We start from the raw sequence: 17637 nt of genomic DNA, 5'->3' as shown, positions 1-17637 counted from the left end.
TCAAACTTTATTGCTACATTGTTTTTGTGCAAATTGGTGTTTTATATATGGTAACCGAGTTGGTGAGGGTTGGATTCCAAAACAGGCCCATTTACCTACACAGTAATGCCAAAAACGACTGTGGTCGGCAACTTGTACTTTGTATGTCGGGTCGATTTATGGGTCAATTTGAATTCGAGTTCGATTCGTTTAATTGAACGGATTCAATCTTTTAACCATAACATGATCTATTTTAAAATGAGCAGGTGACACAACACAACCCATTAACCCGTTTAATAAACAGGTCATGTTGAATTGACCTGGCCTGACTCGTATAATATATTTAATAAACAAACTCGTTTTCGACTTGTATATGAATTTAAATGAAAATAATAATAATAATTTTATATGAATTTTAGCTTGAGTTTTGTTTTTAAATTGTAAAAAAATTTATATATATATATATAATTTAATTTAATTTATATAGGTTATGCAGGTTAACCATAGGTTAAGTGAATTGACCCGAGATTGACTCGTTTATTAAATGGGTTCATTCGGTTTTACCCGAATGACTTGACCCTAATTATATAACCCACTAATTTCATGTTAGGTTAATGTCGAGTTCGCAGATCATGTAAAAAATTGTTAACCCTATAAATCACTTTTTCTTTTTCTTTTTTTATCTCATAGCTATCTCACAATGCTGACGTGATAGTATTGATCCAAGTGTTGATCGGAACTGTCACGTCAGCATTGTGAAATAGTTATAACTTATAAGATAAATACTTTCTTACCACAAAATGAGAAAAGACCAATTTTTGTAGGTAGAGTGCTAAAAACTAAATTTGTATCTCGCAATATTGATGTAACAGTTTCAACCAACTCTTGAATTAGTTTTTATTAAAAAAAAAAAGGTATTGATTGTCAGTAGGAATGTTGGAATATATGACTTATACTTCTTCTTTTTTATCTAATTGATTGAGAAAAAGATTATAAGAGATGATCATTTCCACATCTGATCCAAAAAGAAGAAGAAGTGGATGATCCAATAAACAAAAAATGGGTGGGACTTATACTTCAATGCCATGTTAAATTACCTTATTTGACTCTGACAAGAGTGTTGGTTATCCGTACGAGAAATCATACCAGAACATCTTTCACCAACATTCCTACATAACAAGCTCTGCCCTTCAAGTGTTTGAATCTATGTGAGCATCTTATCAAAGAGTCTCATTGATTTCCATAACTTTGTGAAGTTTATAAAACATGGCATTCCTCTTTTTTTTTTTAAGGCATTTTTTAGGGTAAATTAGGCACATTTATCGTTGTTATGGTATCAGAGTCAAGCCCCTTGAGTTAGGCAATTTCCCATGTTGTTGTCTATGCGTTCGGCCATAATACCACAAGTGAGGAAGCATATCAAAGAGTCCCACATTGTCATGATTTCATTGACTTGTGAAGTTTATAAGTTATGGACATCCCTCCTCTCTTAAAGCATCTTTTGAGGGTGACTTAGCATACTCGTCGTCATTACATCTCTTAAACTCTTCCAAGTTACACGTTTTGCTTACACTTTACTGTAGCTTTTATACTAGAAACATTACTGATTCAGAGTCATTCTCATCTCTAACAGTAACCTTAAATAAAAAAAATTAAAAAAAAAAAAAAAAAAAAACTCTCATATTTCTCACATCTGTCTCAACTCAACTCTCATCTCTTAAATGCCCAAGCTGGCTCTCGCGACAAAGAGAGTTTTTTTTTTTTTTTTTTGAGTCATCTTCTTCTTCATTAATGCATAAGAAAGTAACATAATTATGGATACAAGACACTTCAGAGGAACTAAACCTTGAACAAATGAAAACAAACAAAAGGTTACCGGCCAGAAAGCACGACCAAGTTAGAAACTTAAGCGGGCTGGCTCTTTTTAACTTCTCTTGGGCCTATTGCATCTAATAATTGTTTGACAACATCTCTCATTGTTGGTCTCTTGCTTGGCTCCTTTTCAGTGCATCTCAAAGCCACCAGAATAACAACAATAACTTGTTCCCTGATATCTGCATCCAAAAATTCCTCCATGAGGCTTGAGTCAACAATCCTTTCGATTTCTCCTGTATTCCTCCAGACAGACCTGACCCACCCCACAATATCTGTTTCCTCCATAAATGATGGATCCAATGCCTTCTTTCTGGTTATCAGCTCCAGCAAAACAACACCGTAACTATACACATCGGACTCCTTTCTTGTTGTTGTTGTAAATGCATTTTCTGTCAGGCCATGGTACACAAATTCATATACTTGAAATTATGAAAGAAATAGGCCAAGCAACCATGGGTTTGCTTGATAAAACTTTGAAGATGATGTTTTTTGCTTTTTAGTTGAAAATGTGTTCCGACATTAAAGTTTAAAAGTAGTTTTGAGTACTGTTTTGTGTTTAAAGTTGTTTATTAATGCTTTTGTTTTTTAAAAAGACAAGCAAAAAGCGTCACAAAAAGCATTGTCGAACGACAGAATTCATTGCAGAAGAATTACCTGGTGCAATATATCCAGTTGTACCGGCAACTGTGATGGATAGGGATGAAGCAGAGGACTGATCCAGAAGCTTGGCAATACCGAAATCAGCAATATGAGGCTCCATCTCTGAGTCCAAAAGTATGTTCTTTGGTTTGATGTCTCGATGCACTATAGGAGGATCAGAGTCATAATGGAGATATTCCAATCCATGTGCTATTCCAACTGCAATCTTATAGCGGACACCCCACTCTAGAGTTTTTGGTGGATTCATTTCATGTAAAATATCATGAAGGCTCCCATTTTGCATGTACCTATACATGATTAAACCGTAGTCCTTTCTTAACCAAAAGTCCTCCAATCTGACCAGATTCCGGTGCCTGACCTTCCCCACTGTTTGAATTTCTCTAGCCATACTTTGGCTTCCTCCTTTATTCCTTGCAAATGCAAGCTTCTTTACAGCAAAAACTTCGTTTGGGCCCAATGAGGCCTTATAAACAGTTCCATGGGCTCCTCTCCCAATGATATACCCATCGTTTAGATTTGCTGTGGCCTCCATGAGTTTGTTGAGCAGGGAAGATGGTCCTCCTTGAGCAGTGGTCTCAACATCCCACTTTGGTCTTCTGCACAAAAGAAACATAAGCACCATTCCAAGAAGCATAAACACAAGAACTAGTGAGGATCCGAGTGCTATCATTGCAACTTCTAATTTACTGAAGCCTTTTTTATTGCTTGATTGATGGTCACAAGACCCGAAATTGCTGTTTCCGGTGCAAGTTAAGCCACCTGACGGAAGACAACTGACACATAGGCTGGGATTGCCCAAGAATGATGATGGAGATGAGTCCAGAAACTTCATCAGTGTTTGTGGTACAGGACCTGTGAAGTGATTGTATGAAATATTGACCTCAACTAGTGAATGGATTTCATCTAGAGCTGTTAAAGTTCCTGTCAAATTGTTATGAGATATATCCATTCGTAGTAGCCTGTTCAATTTCCCAAGCTCTAAAGGAACTTGACCTGTTAACTCATTACTGCTGAGATTCAATGCATAGAATAGATCCTGCAGCGCTCCAATGGACGGAGGAATCTCTCCTCCAAACAAATTTCCGCCAAGTTGTAGCTCTGAAAGTTGTTCAAATTCTGACAAGAAAGATGGGATACCCCCAGTAAAACGATTCTCTCTCAAAATCAATGCGGATAAACCTGTCCAGCTTCTCAATGTCAACGGAATTGAACCATTCAATAGATTGAAACCCACATCAAATCTCTCTAACTTTGCACAGTTTGACAGCTGAGATGGCAATGGACCTTCCAAGTAGTTGTGGGAAAAATTCAATCTCTGAAGATTCACAAGGTTTCCTAGCTCTGGGGGTATAAGCCCAGTAAACATGTTCCTTGACATATCAATGGAAGTGAGATTGGTGTGGTTTCCCAGGCTTGATGGAATTGCTCCACCAATACTATTTACACTGATGTCCATGAATAAAAGGTTTGTATTTTTGACAAACTCTGGAAGAACCCCTGTGAGGTTATTTTGTTTAAGTATTAATCTTCGCAGAGTTGAACAGCTTCCTACATCAGAAGGTATGCTACTTCGAAATTGATTCTGACCCAGATTCAGCACACTTAATTGCTTTCCAAAGCAAAGATTTGGTGGGATTTTACCAGTGAACTTATTATTAGTGAAGTCCAACTGTAATAAGCTGCTATTAATCCCTAAACCTTCAGGTATCACTCCAAAGAACTTGTTGTTAAACAATGAAATGTTCTTTAGTTGCTTGAGCTCCGTCATCTCAAGAGGTAGTTCACCAGAAAGGCTGTTATTATACACAAGAAGATGCTCTAGACTTGGAATCTTCCAAATGCTAACAGGAATCTCACCCATTAAACGATTGTTAAACAATTCAAGTTCCTGCAATTCACTCAGCATCCCTAGTTCGGAAGGAATTTCCCCCTCGAGTTGGTTTGTATACAATTGTAGGCTTTGCAAGGACTTGCACTTCCCAAGTTCAGGTGGTATTTTCCCAGACAAACGGTTTTCAGAGAGATGAAGATGTAAGAGCTTACGTAGTAGACCAAAGGAAGATGGTATATTGCCCATTAAGTTGCTACTCACAGCACCAAAGTCCATTAGGCTACTACAATTGCCCAAGCCTTGTGGAATACCTCCACTAAAACCATTGTATGACAAATCCAAAAACACTAAATTCTTGCAACTGCCTGAACCCAAAGGAATTCTACCCTCAAGACCATTCTTGCTGACATCTAAATAAACAATGTTCCCAAGACTGTTTAGACTCTCAGGCAAAACACCCACCAGCTGATTCTGATTCAAAAAAAGTTCCTCCAGTTTACTACAATTTGCAATGGATGAAGGAATCGTCCCCGACAACTGATTACCATATAAGTACAGCCTCAAAACCTCACTCATGTTCCCAACATTTGCAGGGATTGAGCCACTCAAATTGTTATTGTTTAGATACACAGATTCCAAGTTTGTAATCTGAAACAAGGATTCGGGTATGCCACCAGTCAGCATATTTTCATAAAAGCTCAATGTTCGTAAATTCTGCAAGTTCTTCAAGCTATCTGGTATTTCTCCAGTAAACTTGTTTACAGACAGGTCTAATTCCTCAAGAAGGCTACAATTTCCTAGCTGGTGCGGTATGACACCAAAGAAACTGTTATTACTCAAATAAATGGTCTGCAATTTACTGAGGCGCCCGATTTCGGGTCCTAAACCACCCGAAATTCCTTGACTGGAGAGAACTAGTGAGACCACATTGAGGGAACTCCCACATTCCACTCCTACCCACGAGCATGGAGTGGCATCGGAAGCATTCCAGCTCGAGCTTATAGGAGGAGGCACTGATGTCCAGTGCCGCAGAAGTGCCAACAAAGTTACACCATCAGAGTTCAAACCACAGACAGTGAAAATGGAGACAGAGAAGCAAGAAAACAGCAGGAAATGGTTCAAAACATGCTGCATGCTATTCAGATTTGCTGGTGCGGAGCAAATTATGGAGAAAGACAAAGAGCATACAAGCACTTACCTTCTTGGAGCTTGCAACAAGACCCAGTTGTTGGAATTTGGATAGGAACAGAGTTGAAGAAATAAGCTTGAGAGAAAGGGCGAGAGAGATCAGTTTCCACGTGAAAGACAGTTGTTGTTGTGTAATGTTGTCAGTTGGCTTTAAATGTGTTGTGCGGTAAAAAGCCATGACGATAAGCCATCTGTACAACGTGGGAACGCGGTTTCTGGTCACTGCCGCAATTCAAAGATGGATGTAGACTTGCTTGGACCTTGTACCATGGTCTCTAAATAATGACGTAAAAATAACTTCTTTTCTACTTTTTTTTATTATTATTATTTAATATAAGTACAATGAGAGAGCAAAAGTTAAGGAACATAAAAAGAAAAAGGGTCTTAATCTTATCTCTTCTTATTTAATCAGAAGGACATCATGCCGATGAAAACAAGTAGGAATTGAGAACTCTATAAAAGTCTAAAGATGTTATTTATTTTTTAAAACAATTAGTGGTTTCATAATGGCTTATCTAAATATTTAACTAAAATGGTTAATTTATTTTTTTCTATTTTAATGGGTCACTTTCCAAAAAAATTATTCATACGGGTATCTAAATTCTTTCTGTAATTTAAATAATTTTCTATACTTTTGTTTAAAATTAAAAAAAAAAAAAATCTCTGTAGAATTAAACGCAATCGTTCAATTTCTAAAAGAATTAAACGAAATAAGAGAGAGTTCTAGAAGCTCCAACCTTGAACATGGCGATCAGTTTTCAGGATAAGTGGTGTGCTTTTGAATACACGGGTGGCACAATACACCAATTGGCCAACATTTGTCTAACGACACCAATGCATACACCGTCATCGCCGTCTAACGTGTGGGAATTCGAAGGAAAATGCTAGCTTGGAGAGGAAGTGCTAAGAGGGTGAGAGAAAGAAAAGGAGAGAGTGAGAAAGAAATGAATAAAGAAAAATAGAAAAATAAAAAAGAAGTAGAATAGGAGGAGGAGAAAGTAATTAAAAACTTGTCTATAAAGCTATAGTGACTCCTTGTCTCAAATGCTTTACAAGCCATTTTTTGGATTTGTATTAGCCATTTTGGAAGGCTAATAGTTTACAAACACTAGGCCTTCTTTAATTACCATATTTTATTATACTATTGGTACCCAACCTAACTTGTTAAAGGCAATTCTGTTGGTGTACATATAAAATAGCAAAGAATGTTTTAGTGGACATTCTTTAATGATATTTACTACGTAGTAGGTGCCGAGTGTCCACCACTCATATGGTTCGGCTGGGGCAACAAGGTGTTCACATATGTAGTCATAGTAGTTTTATGTTTAAGGTAACCGATTCATCTTTTAAGGCAGTAGATATGGTTCAAATTGTGTGTGTACATGGAAATCAGCATGGGGGGTAAGGAAGGTAGAATTCAAGTTTGACATTGGAATTCTTACACTTCATTTTCTAGTGCTTTAGATTGAAACTTTAACAAACTGAGTTTCCTACTACCACTTGTCTAATTAAAAATAAAGTAATATTAGTTAATAGACTGCTATATGATTGTCATACAACTGAAATGATCGTGTGATAGTTAAAATCAGCATCTAGATCAATAAGGACTTGTAAAAAAAAAAAAATCAAAAACTAATTTTTGGGGTAATTACCTTTTTCCTTCATCAACTACTAGTCATTGTCAAAATGCCCCCATGAACTGACACTTCGACCACAAAAGAGCATCAAACTACCATCTTTACACATTTTGGCTCATTCAGTCAAGGAATCTCGTTAACTTGGATGGAATATGACATTTTTTACCGTTAATTTTAATTTAAAGACCAAAATGCCCTCTACAGTTATTAATAAAAAATATTAAAATTAATATATTTAAAATAAAATAATAATAATAAAAAAAAAAACCTAAGAGGGTGGTTGCCGAGTGAGGTGGCCGCACGGTCACCCCTGATTTTGAGGTGGCCGTGCGGCCACCCCTAGTTTTGGGGTAGCTGCGAGCCACCTCTAGGGGTGGCTCGCAGGCCACCTCCTTTTCCTTTAGTTTTTTTTTTTTTTCTTGGTTTAAGATGAGGATATTTAGGTCATTTTTAAAATTGGGTTAGAGCATTTAAATCTTTGCATGAATTAGATTGACGGAATGGGCCAAAGTGTGTAAAGATGGTAGTTTGATGCTCTTTTTTAATCGAAGTGTCAGTTCATGAGGGCATGTTAACAATGCCCGGTAGTTGATGGGCAAAAAGGTAATTACCCCCTAATTTTTATTACATTGTTATTCTAATTATATGACAATCATATAAAAATCTACTAAATAGCATTTCTTTTAAAAATGTATCATTCACTATTGACCTATAAAATTTGATTATCTTCTAAAGTTGATGATACAGTCAAACAAATTGACGCAGATGGTATTTCCAAATATGAAACAAACGTTAAATATAAATTACGTAATGGGGTATAACTTGCTAAGTCTTCATCCTCCTTTTTTTTCTTTTCTTTTCTTCTTCTTCTTCTTTTTTTTTTATTTTTATTTTTATTTTTTTATGAATCATTCATCTTCATCCATACTAACAATACATCATCCAAATATTATACAACCAAATCATCTAGTATTCTCACATGACACGTAATAAATAAGCAAAATAAGCAATATAAGCGTGACACCCTAGGTCCCCAAGTCCTTTTTCTCCCTCCAAAAATGTAATGCCCCAGCCCGTTAGGGTAGTTTCAGAGGCGCAAAGAAGTATAAGGTAAACTAGAGCAATGCAAATGCATGAAGATTGTAAAATATTTGTAGAAAAAGTAAAATATGGAGAAGAAGAGCATAAGCAAGCTAGAGAGAGAAAATGACACAATGAATTATAGGTAGTTCGGTGTTAGAAACTTATGTCCACCACTATGAATTAGTACTAAGGGCTACATTGTGCTCATTGACTAATTTGTTTACAATACAAAGGTCCCTATTTATAGGATTTAGAGTAAATACAAGTATGGTATAAACCCAATATTTGATTACAATTAACCCATAAATAGAAAATATTTCAATATCAATAAAATATGGAATATACGAAAAATATAATATATTTTCCTTATATTTTAACATCTCTCCTCAAACTCAAGGTGGAAGATTCTGGAAGCTTCAGTTTGAAAATAGAAAACAGATTTATATGCAGCAGAAGTCAATGGTTGGATCAAAGCAGTGCCAGCGAGAAAGTGATGACTGAAAAACCGAGACTATCCATTAAAAGAACCTCGTGAGGGACCAAGCCGTAACTGACAACGATGGTCGGAGAACTAAAGCTAACCATTAACGACATATGAGTCATTGAAATTAATATCATGAAACTGATTATGTGATGAGCTTTAGGTGTCTTAACCCTTAAATATTAAACGTGAGTTTTCATAAATATTTTATGTGTCACGTTATTATACCGTTAAAAATATGGTTTACTTAGAAAAGTAATGTAGCACAATTCTAGTAACAATCACTGATATTTTAATGTAGAGAAATTATGCAATATATATATATATATAATCATAAATTTCTTTCGTATGGTCTATCCAAGTCTTTAATCCATTCTTGATAGGGTCGGTACTATCCCAAGGGACTCGTAGTGCAAAACTGATGCCCTGAATATTGTCACATGCTATCATATACTAGCAGTCCGACCGAGTCCAACCTCGAGTGGCCCACACTACTAAGAAAGTCGTCCTGGTGACCTCATCCGTACATTGTGCGCTAGTCACAAACAACCATTGAATCCAAAGTCAAACATAAAAATAAATCTCTTTGACTATAGGGTCAAGCCCATGGACATTCTATCGCACATACCTACCATGTCATACGATTCAAATATTGTTCATTTATTTAAAAATCATATATAAGTATTTGTCATTTGAAGCAGTATAAACATGTTATAAAATCAGTAGGCTCAAGACATAAGTATTTAAAATGTAAAGCATGTTCAGTCCTTTGACATATCGCACGTTAAAGTAAAAATAGTTCTGTAAGCATTTACTTACCTCAAATGCTCATCCACAATCTCGGACATCTCGAATTCCTCACTACTGCGAAAAATACCCTAATATTATACACAATACATCGAGAGTTCTAATTAATGCACGTAAAAACCCTAATAACACAAGATGTACACTAATCTATCTTTAAAACCCTAATTATCCATTTCTAGTTACCATCGAACATTCGGCTTCGAGGTCGAGCGTTCGACCATCAAAGGTTGAACGTTCAGTCAAACACTGTGAAATGTTCAATGAAGTCCAAAATGTATAAATGACTCAAAACTTCTACTCGGTTCACATTCTAACTTAACTAAAGCTCATAATAACTATATAAAAACATATTAAATCATAACAACATGATAAAATGTGAAAAACATGAACTTCATAACTTTTTTGGAAAATCTAATTACCCTATGTGATAAATTACAAACCTAACATGGCATGCTAAGACTTCACAAAATGCTTGATAAATAACAAGGTCAATATATTAATACTGTGAAAAACGGATTTGAGGTTCAAGGTTTACCTTATGAAAGATGGAACTACACCAAATGTCACATTTACTCTCTCTAGAACCTCTCTATCATTAGGTCTAGGGTTTGCTGAAGTGCAAGAATGAAGGATGAAAAAATTAGTCCTGTATTGGATAGATGGATTGTTCATATTGAGTTGGTACATTATAAAGGTACTCATTAACGTTAAGTCCTACATTGGTTATTTATTAGGTGAGATTAGACTTTATAAATAATTCTAAGAAGCTTTAATGATAAGTAGTTTGTTTTTTGGAAAAACTATATTTTACCCCCCAATGTTTCACCGCCTTTTCAATCTTGCCTCCAAAGTGAAAAAAAAAATTGCAGTGCACCCTAACCAAGTTTTAAAAATTTCCAATGTAGCCAATTCTTCCGAAAATATCCCTAAAATAATCATTTTTTTTTTTAGCCAACCGAATGGGGGTGGCCGAACGACCCCCATGGCCAAATGGGGATGGCCAAAGCTACCCCTTAAGGATTTGGGGTGGCTTCGGCCACCCCCATGGGCCATGGGGATGGTTCATCCCCACCATTTTTTTTTTAGTCTTTTTTTTTTTTTAAAAAAAAAATGATTTTTTTAGGGATATTTTCAGAAGAATTGGTTACATTGTCAAATTAGGAAACTTGGTTGAAATGCATTGCAATTTTTTTTCACTTTGGAGGCAAGATTGAAAAACGGGTGAAACATTGGTGGGGTAAAATGTAGTTTTTTCCTCTTTTTTTTTGAAGTAATAGAGTAAATGTAGTAAACGGATTCTCTAGGTCGTCATAAATAGTACTAAAGTAACCTAATAATACCATGTGGCGTTAAAGCACCGAATGACATGGGCCTCCTCCTCTCGAAAACGTCAGAGATTTGAGGGGTAAAGATTGTGACATCTAGTTGTTTTGACATTGAGTGAGTGGATTATGAAAATGCTAATAAGTATTTAGTCTCACATTAGTTCTTTATTATGTGGAACTGGGTTTATAAGTGTTTATAGGGAGCACCAATTGTAACTTGACCAGTGTTTTGGAGTGGTAGTATATATGTGGTTATCGTTTTTTCTAAGAGGTTATAAATTGTATAAGACCAACCTAGCGTTGGTATTTTATTGAATTTTAATAAGCTAGAAAAGATGAGTCCTAGTGTTGAGATGAGCCCATTTTGCTCAATAATCTAATCCAAGATGATGGTTGGGTTCAAGGAACAAAGATCGCCCAAAACATGTTAGGCTTAAAGGGGTACAAAATAGTGAAATGGAGGTGGAATAGAGAGCCCAGCATGGGCCCAATAGAATCATGCCAAGCAATGCAGGTTGGATACACAAATACACAAGTATATTACTTGGTGAGACATAAATATCTAGCTTTCTCTTACAATTCATCTCCACCAGTACAACAAGTTCACTAGAGTCTTGCCTCCAGGATATAGCAGCCCAGCCATATATGATGTAGCACATGAAGGTCCCTAGAAGTTTCTAGAAGATCCCAAATAAATAGTTTTTATTTGTTTGATTTCCTTTTAAAATAAGGTTTACTTTTACTACTAGGATAAGGTTTACTATTGTTATTAGAATAAGGTTTACTATTACTATTAGGATTAGGATTACTTACTCTACAAGTATTTCTCTCCTATAAATAGGCTTGCTTATTATGTAAAAACTCAATCAATTGAATTGTTATAAAATCAGAGAATTATCTCTCAAATACTCTGCGGAGTTTTATCTTTCTTTTAGCTTGCGGACTTGTTTTATCTTTTGGGGTAGAAGACGAAGACGCTTCTCCTTGCAGAATCGAAGACGCTGTTCTTTGATTAGTTACCTTAGTCTTCCGCTACGTCAGTTGGTATCAGAGCAGGCTTTATCCTGATCATGGCCAATCAACGCAACGGTGACAATCCCCCTAACGACGCTGATCGTGACAGGGAGGCTCATTGGAAAGCCGAATTCCAAGAGTTCCAGCAAACAATGCGAGAAGAGATGCGACAAGAGATGCGCCAGATGCGAGAGATGATGGAGTGCATGCACGTGGGTCCTAATCGTAATCATAGGGACAATGATGCCCATGATGACGATGGGATTCGAGTGACGCCTATTCTTCACCGACAACTTGCACCCATAAACCGACCACCGGTCTATGAAGATCTTAGTGAAGATGAAGACTTCGCTGAAGGGGTGTTCGGACAGAACGATGGAGTAGATCGACGAGGTGAAGGACGTAGGCGCGCCGGTCATGGCGGCGGCGCAGGCTTCAGAGGTTATGAGCACGGCGGAGCTGGCCATATGGGGAATGTCTATGAAGGCGCTGGCCACCGGGATGCTTATGGAAAGCAACCCAGACGTCAGGATCACGGTAGGGAGGAATCCCATGAATACCGAATGAAGATTGATCTCCCATCATTCAACGGGCATCTTCAAATTGAAGATTTCCTAGATTGGGTGACAGAGGTAGAGAGGTTCTTTGATTACATGAATATTCGCGAGGATCGCAAGGTGAAATTAGTGGCATACAAATTCAAGGGAGGAGCTTCTGCTTGGTGGGAGAAATTACAGATTTCCCGTGCCAGACAAGGGAAGGGACCGGTAACTTCATGGTTGAAGATGAAGCGGCTACTCAAAGCACGGTTTTTACCACCGGATTTTAAGCAACGACTATTCCAGCAATACCAAGAATGTCGACAAGGAGGTCGAACCATCTAGGCGTATGTTGATGATTTCTATCGCCTATCCGCCCGGAATGATCTCATGGAGACAGAAGATCAACAAGTTGCAAGGTTTATTGGTGGACTGTGTGTAGCAATACAAGATAAAGTCTCTATGCATACTGTCTTTACTTTGAACGAGGCAGTTAGCTTGGCAACTCGAGCCGAGAAGCAATTGGAGCGGCCTAGAGCACCAACTTGGGAGCGAAACGCGAGCGATTCAACGAGAGCAACACAAGGTCGGGGAAAGCAATCTCTAGTTCCGACGGTCACACCAAGTCAACCAGTGACTTCCACAGGAAGAGGAGCCAGTAGCAGTTCAAACATCCCGAGACAACCATCCAACAATCCGTACGCACGGCCCGGTCCAGACAAGTGTTTCAAATGAACCAACCAGGACATAGATCTCATCAATGTCCCCAGAGACAGATGGTAAACTTGATCGAACCTGAGCCAAAAGAAGGATCCGAGCATGGAGATGATGATACACCCGAATATGAGGAAGAGGAGTTGGCTGACGCTGATGAGGGAATCCCACTTTCCCGATCCTTAGTAATTCAACGTTTACTCTTGACCCCGAGGCAAGAAGATCAATCCCAAAGGCACAAGATTTTTCGTACTCGCTGCATAGTCAACCAAAGGGTATGTGATGTGATTATTGATGGTGGTAGTGGGGAGAATGTAGTGTCAAAGGAGATGGTATCGAAGTTGGGTTTGAAAACTGAGAAGCACCCTGCTCCATACAAGATTGGATGGATCAAGCGAGTAACCGAGACACTAGTAACCGAGAGAAGTCGTTTCACATTCTCAATCGGTAAACATTACTCAGATTCTATTTTATGTGATGTAGTGGAGATGGACGCATGCCACTTAATCCTGGGAAGACCTTGGCAATTTGATGTGGATGCCCAGCACCAAGGAAGGGCTAATGTTTACATTATCTTTCGGGATGGTCGGAAGATAATATTTCGACCCTTACAAGAAGTCGAAAATTCAACTCATTCCAAGGGTAAGCCGGTCCTCCTATCCACTGGTTCAGAATTTGTAGAAGAAGTTAAGGAGGCCAGAGACATCGTAGCATTGGTGACTAAGGGAACGCCGAATTCCGTCTCACAAGAAGTTCCCAAGATAATGCAACCGATATTAGAAGAATTTCGAGACATCATGCCTGAAGAGATGCCCGAAGGCCTGCCACCCATGAGAGATATCCAGCACTGTATTGACTTAGTGCCAGGAGCAAGTCTCCCAAACTTGCCACACTATCGAATGAGCCCAAAGGAGAATGCTATTTTGCAAGAGCAGGTAGAGGGGTTAATTCAGAAGGGACATCTGCGCGAGAGTATGAGTCCATGCGCAGTACCGGCCTTACTTGTACCGAAGAAAGATGGAAGTTGGCGAATGTGCGTGGATAGCCGGGCAATAAACAAGATCACGATCAAGTATCGATTTCCAATTCCCCGAATAAGTGACATGTTTGATATGCTATCTGGGGCTAAGATTTTTTCGAAGATTGACTTGAGGAGTGGATATCACCAAATCCGTATACGACCGGGAGATGAATAGAAAACTGCGTTCAAGACTAAAGAGGGGCTTTATGAGTGGATGGTGATGCCTTTCGGTCTTTCAAATGCACCAAGCACTTTCATGCGACTCATGAATCAGGTATTGAAACCTTTTATCGGAAATTTTATTGTTGTCTATTTTGATGATATTCTTATCTATAGTCGCAACCCGGTGAATCACATGGATCACGTGAGGAAAGTATTGGAGGTCCTCCGTGAAAATAAGTTGTTTATCAACTTAAAGAAGTGTAGCTTCATGATGGATCAATTAGTCTTCCTTGGATTTGTGGTTAGTGCCGATGGAATCAGAGTGGATGAAGAAAAGGTGAGAGCCATCAGAGAATGGCCTACGCCCAAGACAGTGGGAGAAGTAAGAAGTTTCCATGGGTTAGCAATTTTTATAGAAGGTTCGTTCGAAATTTCAGCAGTATTGTAGCACCAATCACCGAGTGTATGAAGAAAGAAAAATTCAACTGGGGTGACGAAGCTGAGCGAAGTTTCTCAATCATCAAAGAAAAACTATGCACGGCACCTGTACTTGCCTTACCCGACTTTGACAAGCTGTTTGAAGTTGAGTGTGATGCATCAATCGTCGGGATAGGAGCTGTGTTATCTCAAGAAGGGAAGCCTGTGGAATTTTTTAGTGAAAAGCTCGGAGAAGCAAGACAAAAGTGGTCAACATATGAGTTGGAGCTTTATGCTGTCTTAAGAGCTCTCAAGGTGTGGGAGCACTACCTAATCCAACGAGAGTTTGTCCTCTATACCGATCATCAAGCATTAAAGTTCATCAATAGTCAAAAGAATCTAAATCGGATGCATGCTTGGTGGGTTTCTTATATCCAACGGTTCACTTTTTCTCTCAAGCATAAGTCGGGCAAACTAAATCGTGTAGCTGATGCTTTGAGCCGTCGAGCTACCTTGCTGATAACCATGAAAGCTGAAGTGACTGGATTCGAGTGCCTAAAGGAGTTATATGAGGAAGATGAAGATTTTGGTGAGACTTGGAAGTGTTGCAAGGCGGGACAACCAGTTTCCGAGATACACATTCAAGAGGGGTATTTATTTCGTGGGAATCGGCTATGCATTCCGAGGAGTTCCTTACGGGAACAAATAATCCGAGAATTACATGCTGGAGGATTGGGTGGTCATCTGGGAAGAGACAAGACTATTGCTCTGGTAGAGGAGCGATATTACTGGCCGCAACTAAAAAAAGAAGTAGGTAATTTTGTCCGACGATGCCAGACTTGTCAGGTCGCCAAGGGGCAAACTCAAAATACAGGACTATACATGCCTTTACCAATACCGGAAGAACCGTGGGAAGATGTATCTATGGATTTTGTATTGGGTCTCCCAAGAACCCAACGAGGAGCAGATTCTATAATGGTAATTGTGGGTAGATTTTCCAAAATGGCTCACTTTGTTGCTTGTAAGAAAACATCTGATGCTGTTCAAGTGGCCAATCTATTTTTTCGAGAGGTGGTTCGATTGCATGGAATTCCAAAGTCTATCACTTCTGACCGAGACACCAAGTTCTTGTCTCACTTTTGGCGAACATTATGGAGGCGGTTCGACACAGCATTGAACTTCAGTAGCACAAGTCATCCTCAGACAGACGGGCAGACAGAAGTTGTTAATCGAACTCTAGGTAATTTACTTCGTTGTATTGCAGGCGATAAACCGAGGCAATGGGACCTGGCTTTAGCTCAGGCTGAGTTTGCCTGCAACAACATGGTGAATCGATCTACTGGGAAGGCGCCATTCGAAGTCGTCTATGGGAGAACTCCGAGACTTGCAGTAGATCTAGCAGTTTTACCTAAGTTACTGGGAGCAAGTGTCGCAGCAGAACATTTAGCAGAACAGGTGAAAGCTACCCAAGAGGAAGTTCGTCAGCATCTAGAAAAATCCTATGCTAAGTACAAGGCAGCAGCAGACAAGGGTCGGCGATCAAAGATTTTTCAAGAAGGTGATCTTGTGATGGTATATCTTCGCAAGGGACGATTACCGACTGGTGTTTCTGGAAAGCTAAGGAATAAGAAGTATGGTCCATGCAAAATACTTAAAAAGATTAACGATAATGCATATGTCGTTGATCTTCCCGAGGACTTGGCAGTATCTTCAACATTCAACGTGGCAGACATTTTTGAATACTTTCCACAAGAGGAGTCGGAATTTAACTCGAGGACGAGTTCTTTTCAAGAAGGGGAGACTGATGTAGCACATGAAGGTCCCTAGAAGTTTCTAGAAGATCCCTAATAAATAGTTTTTATTTATTTGATTTCCTTTTAAAATAAGGTTTACTTTTACTACTAGGATAAGGTTTACTATTGTTATTAGAATAAGGTTTACTATTACTATTAGGATTAGGATTACTTACTCTACAAGTATTTCTCTCCTATAAATAAGCTTGCTTATTATGTAAAAACTCAATCAATTGAATTGTTATAAAATCAGAGAATTATCTCTCAAATACTCTGCGGAGTTTTATCTTTCTTTTAGCCTGCGGGCTTGTTTTATCTTTTAGGGTAGAAGACGAAGACGCTTCTCCTTGCAGAATCGAAAACGCTGTTCTTTGATTAGTTACCTTAGTCTTCCGCTACGTCAATATATGCCGACGTTAAGGATGTATCCGAGCCCGTTAAGGATGTATCCGAGCCGAGTTGAATATTGAATGTTTAAATTTAGCTTATTTAATTTTATTTCAAACATGAGTCGAGTTGAACATATCATCAAGTTAGATATTTTGTTCAAACTTAAAATTTATCATAAAAAATACTTGTGTATTTTAGTGTAGGGGGCAAAACTTTTTAAAACAAATTGAGGGGAGAAAATTATTTTTTAAGGGTCTACCTCATAAAAAACTTTCCTTCATGTGCCGGCAGCACGGTAAGCTCAGTCGGCTGCCTTGCTTGGGGAATAGTTTCCCGAAAATGGATATATATATATATATATATTATAACAACTATTTGATTTAATGGGTTGTAATATTTTTTGATAAATTTTGTAATAATAAATTCATGTAAATAATTGTTTATTTATTAAAATACATCATCATGTACTATGATAAATGATCCTTGAGAGGGAAGTGTAACAATGCTACGAAGTTTCTGAACTTAATTTGTTCTTCCTTGTGAAGTTTCCAAGCTTGTATTTTTGCAACCAAGAGTCTCCTTCATTTTCATTTGCTCTGTTTCTTTTCAGCTCATGCATATGTTAACTTTAATAGGAGAGAACATGCAAGTGAGGGCTGATAATCTATGTTCGAGTGTGGAGTTTGAACTATGTTAAAATATGTTAACTTTAATAGGAGAG

At 38.1% G+C, this 17637-nt stretch overlaps 1 protein-coding gene across 1 annotated transcript; it reads right to left on the bottom strand.

The window, feature by feature from the left end:
• Positions 1–1808: 1808 nt before the first annotated feature.
• LOC133867106 (receptor-like protein kinase) lies at positions 1809–5676 on the bottom strand. Its single transcript, XM_062303790.1, has 2 exons — positions 2509–5676; positions 1809–2243 (listed from the first exon to the last, which is right to left on the bottom strand). Exons 1-2 carry the CDS (start codon positions 5477–5479, stop codon positions 1885–1887), a joined length of 3330 nt encoding a protein of 1109 aa, XP_062159774.1. The 5' UTR covers positions 5480–5676; the 3' UTR covers positions 1809–1884.
• Positions 5677–17637: the final 11961 nt, after the last annotated feature.

Source organism: Alnus glutinosa, chromosome 4, assembly GCF_958979055.1.
Source record: "Alnus glutinosa chromosome 4, dhAlnGlut1.1, whole genome shotgun sequence".
Lineage (NCBI taxonomy): Eukaryota > Viridiplantae > Streptophyta > Magnoliopsida > Fagales > Betulaceae > Alnus > Alnus glutinosa.
This window is presented reverse-complemented; position numbering and strand designations above follow the sequence as displayed.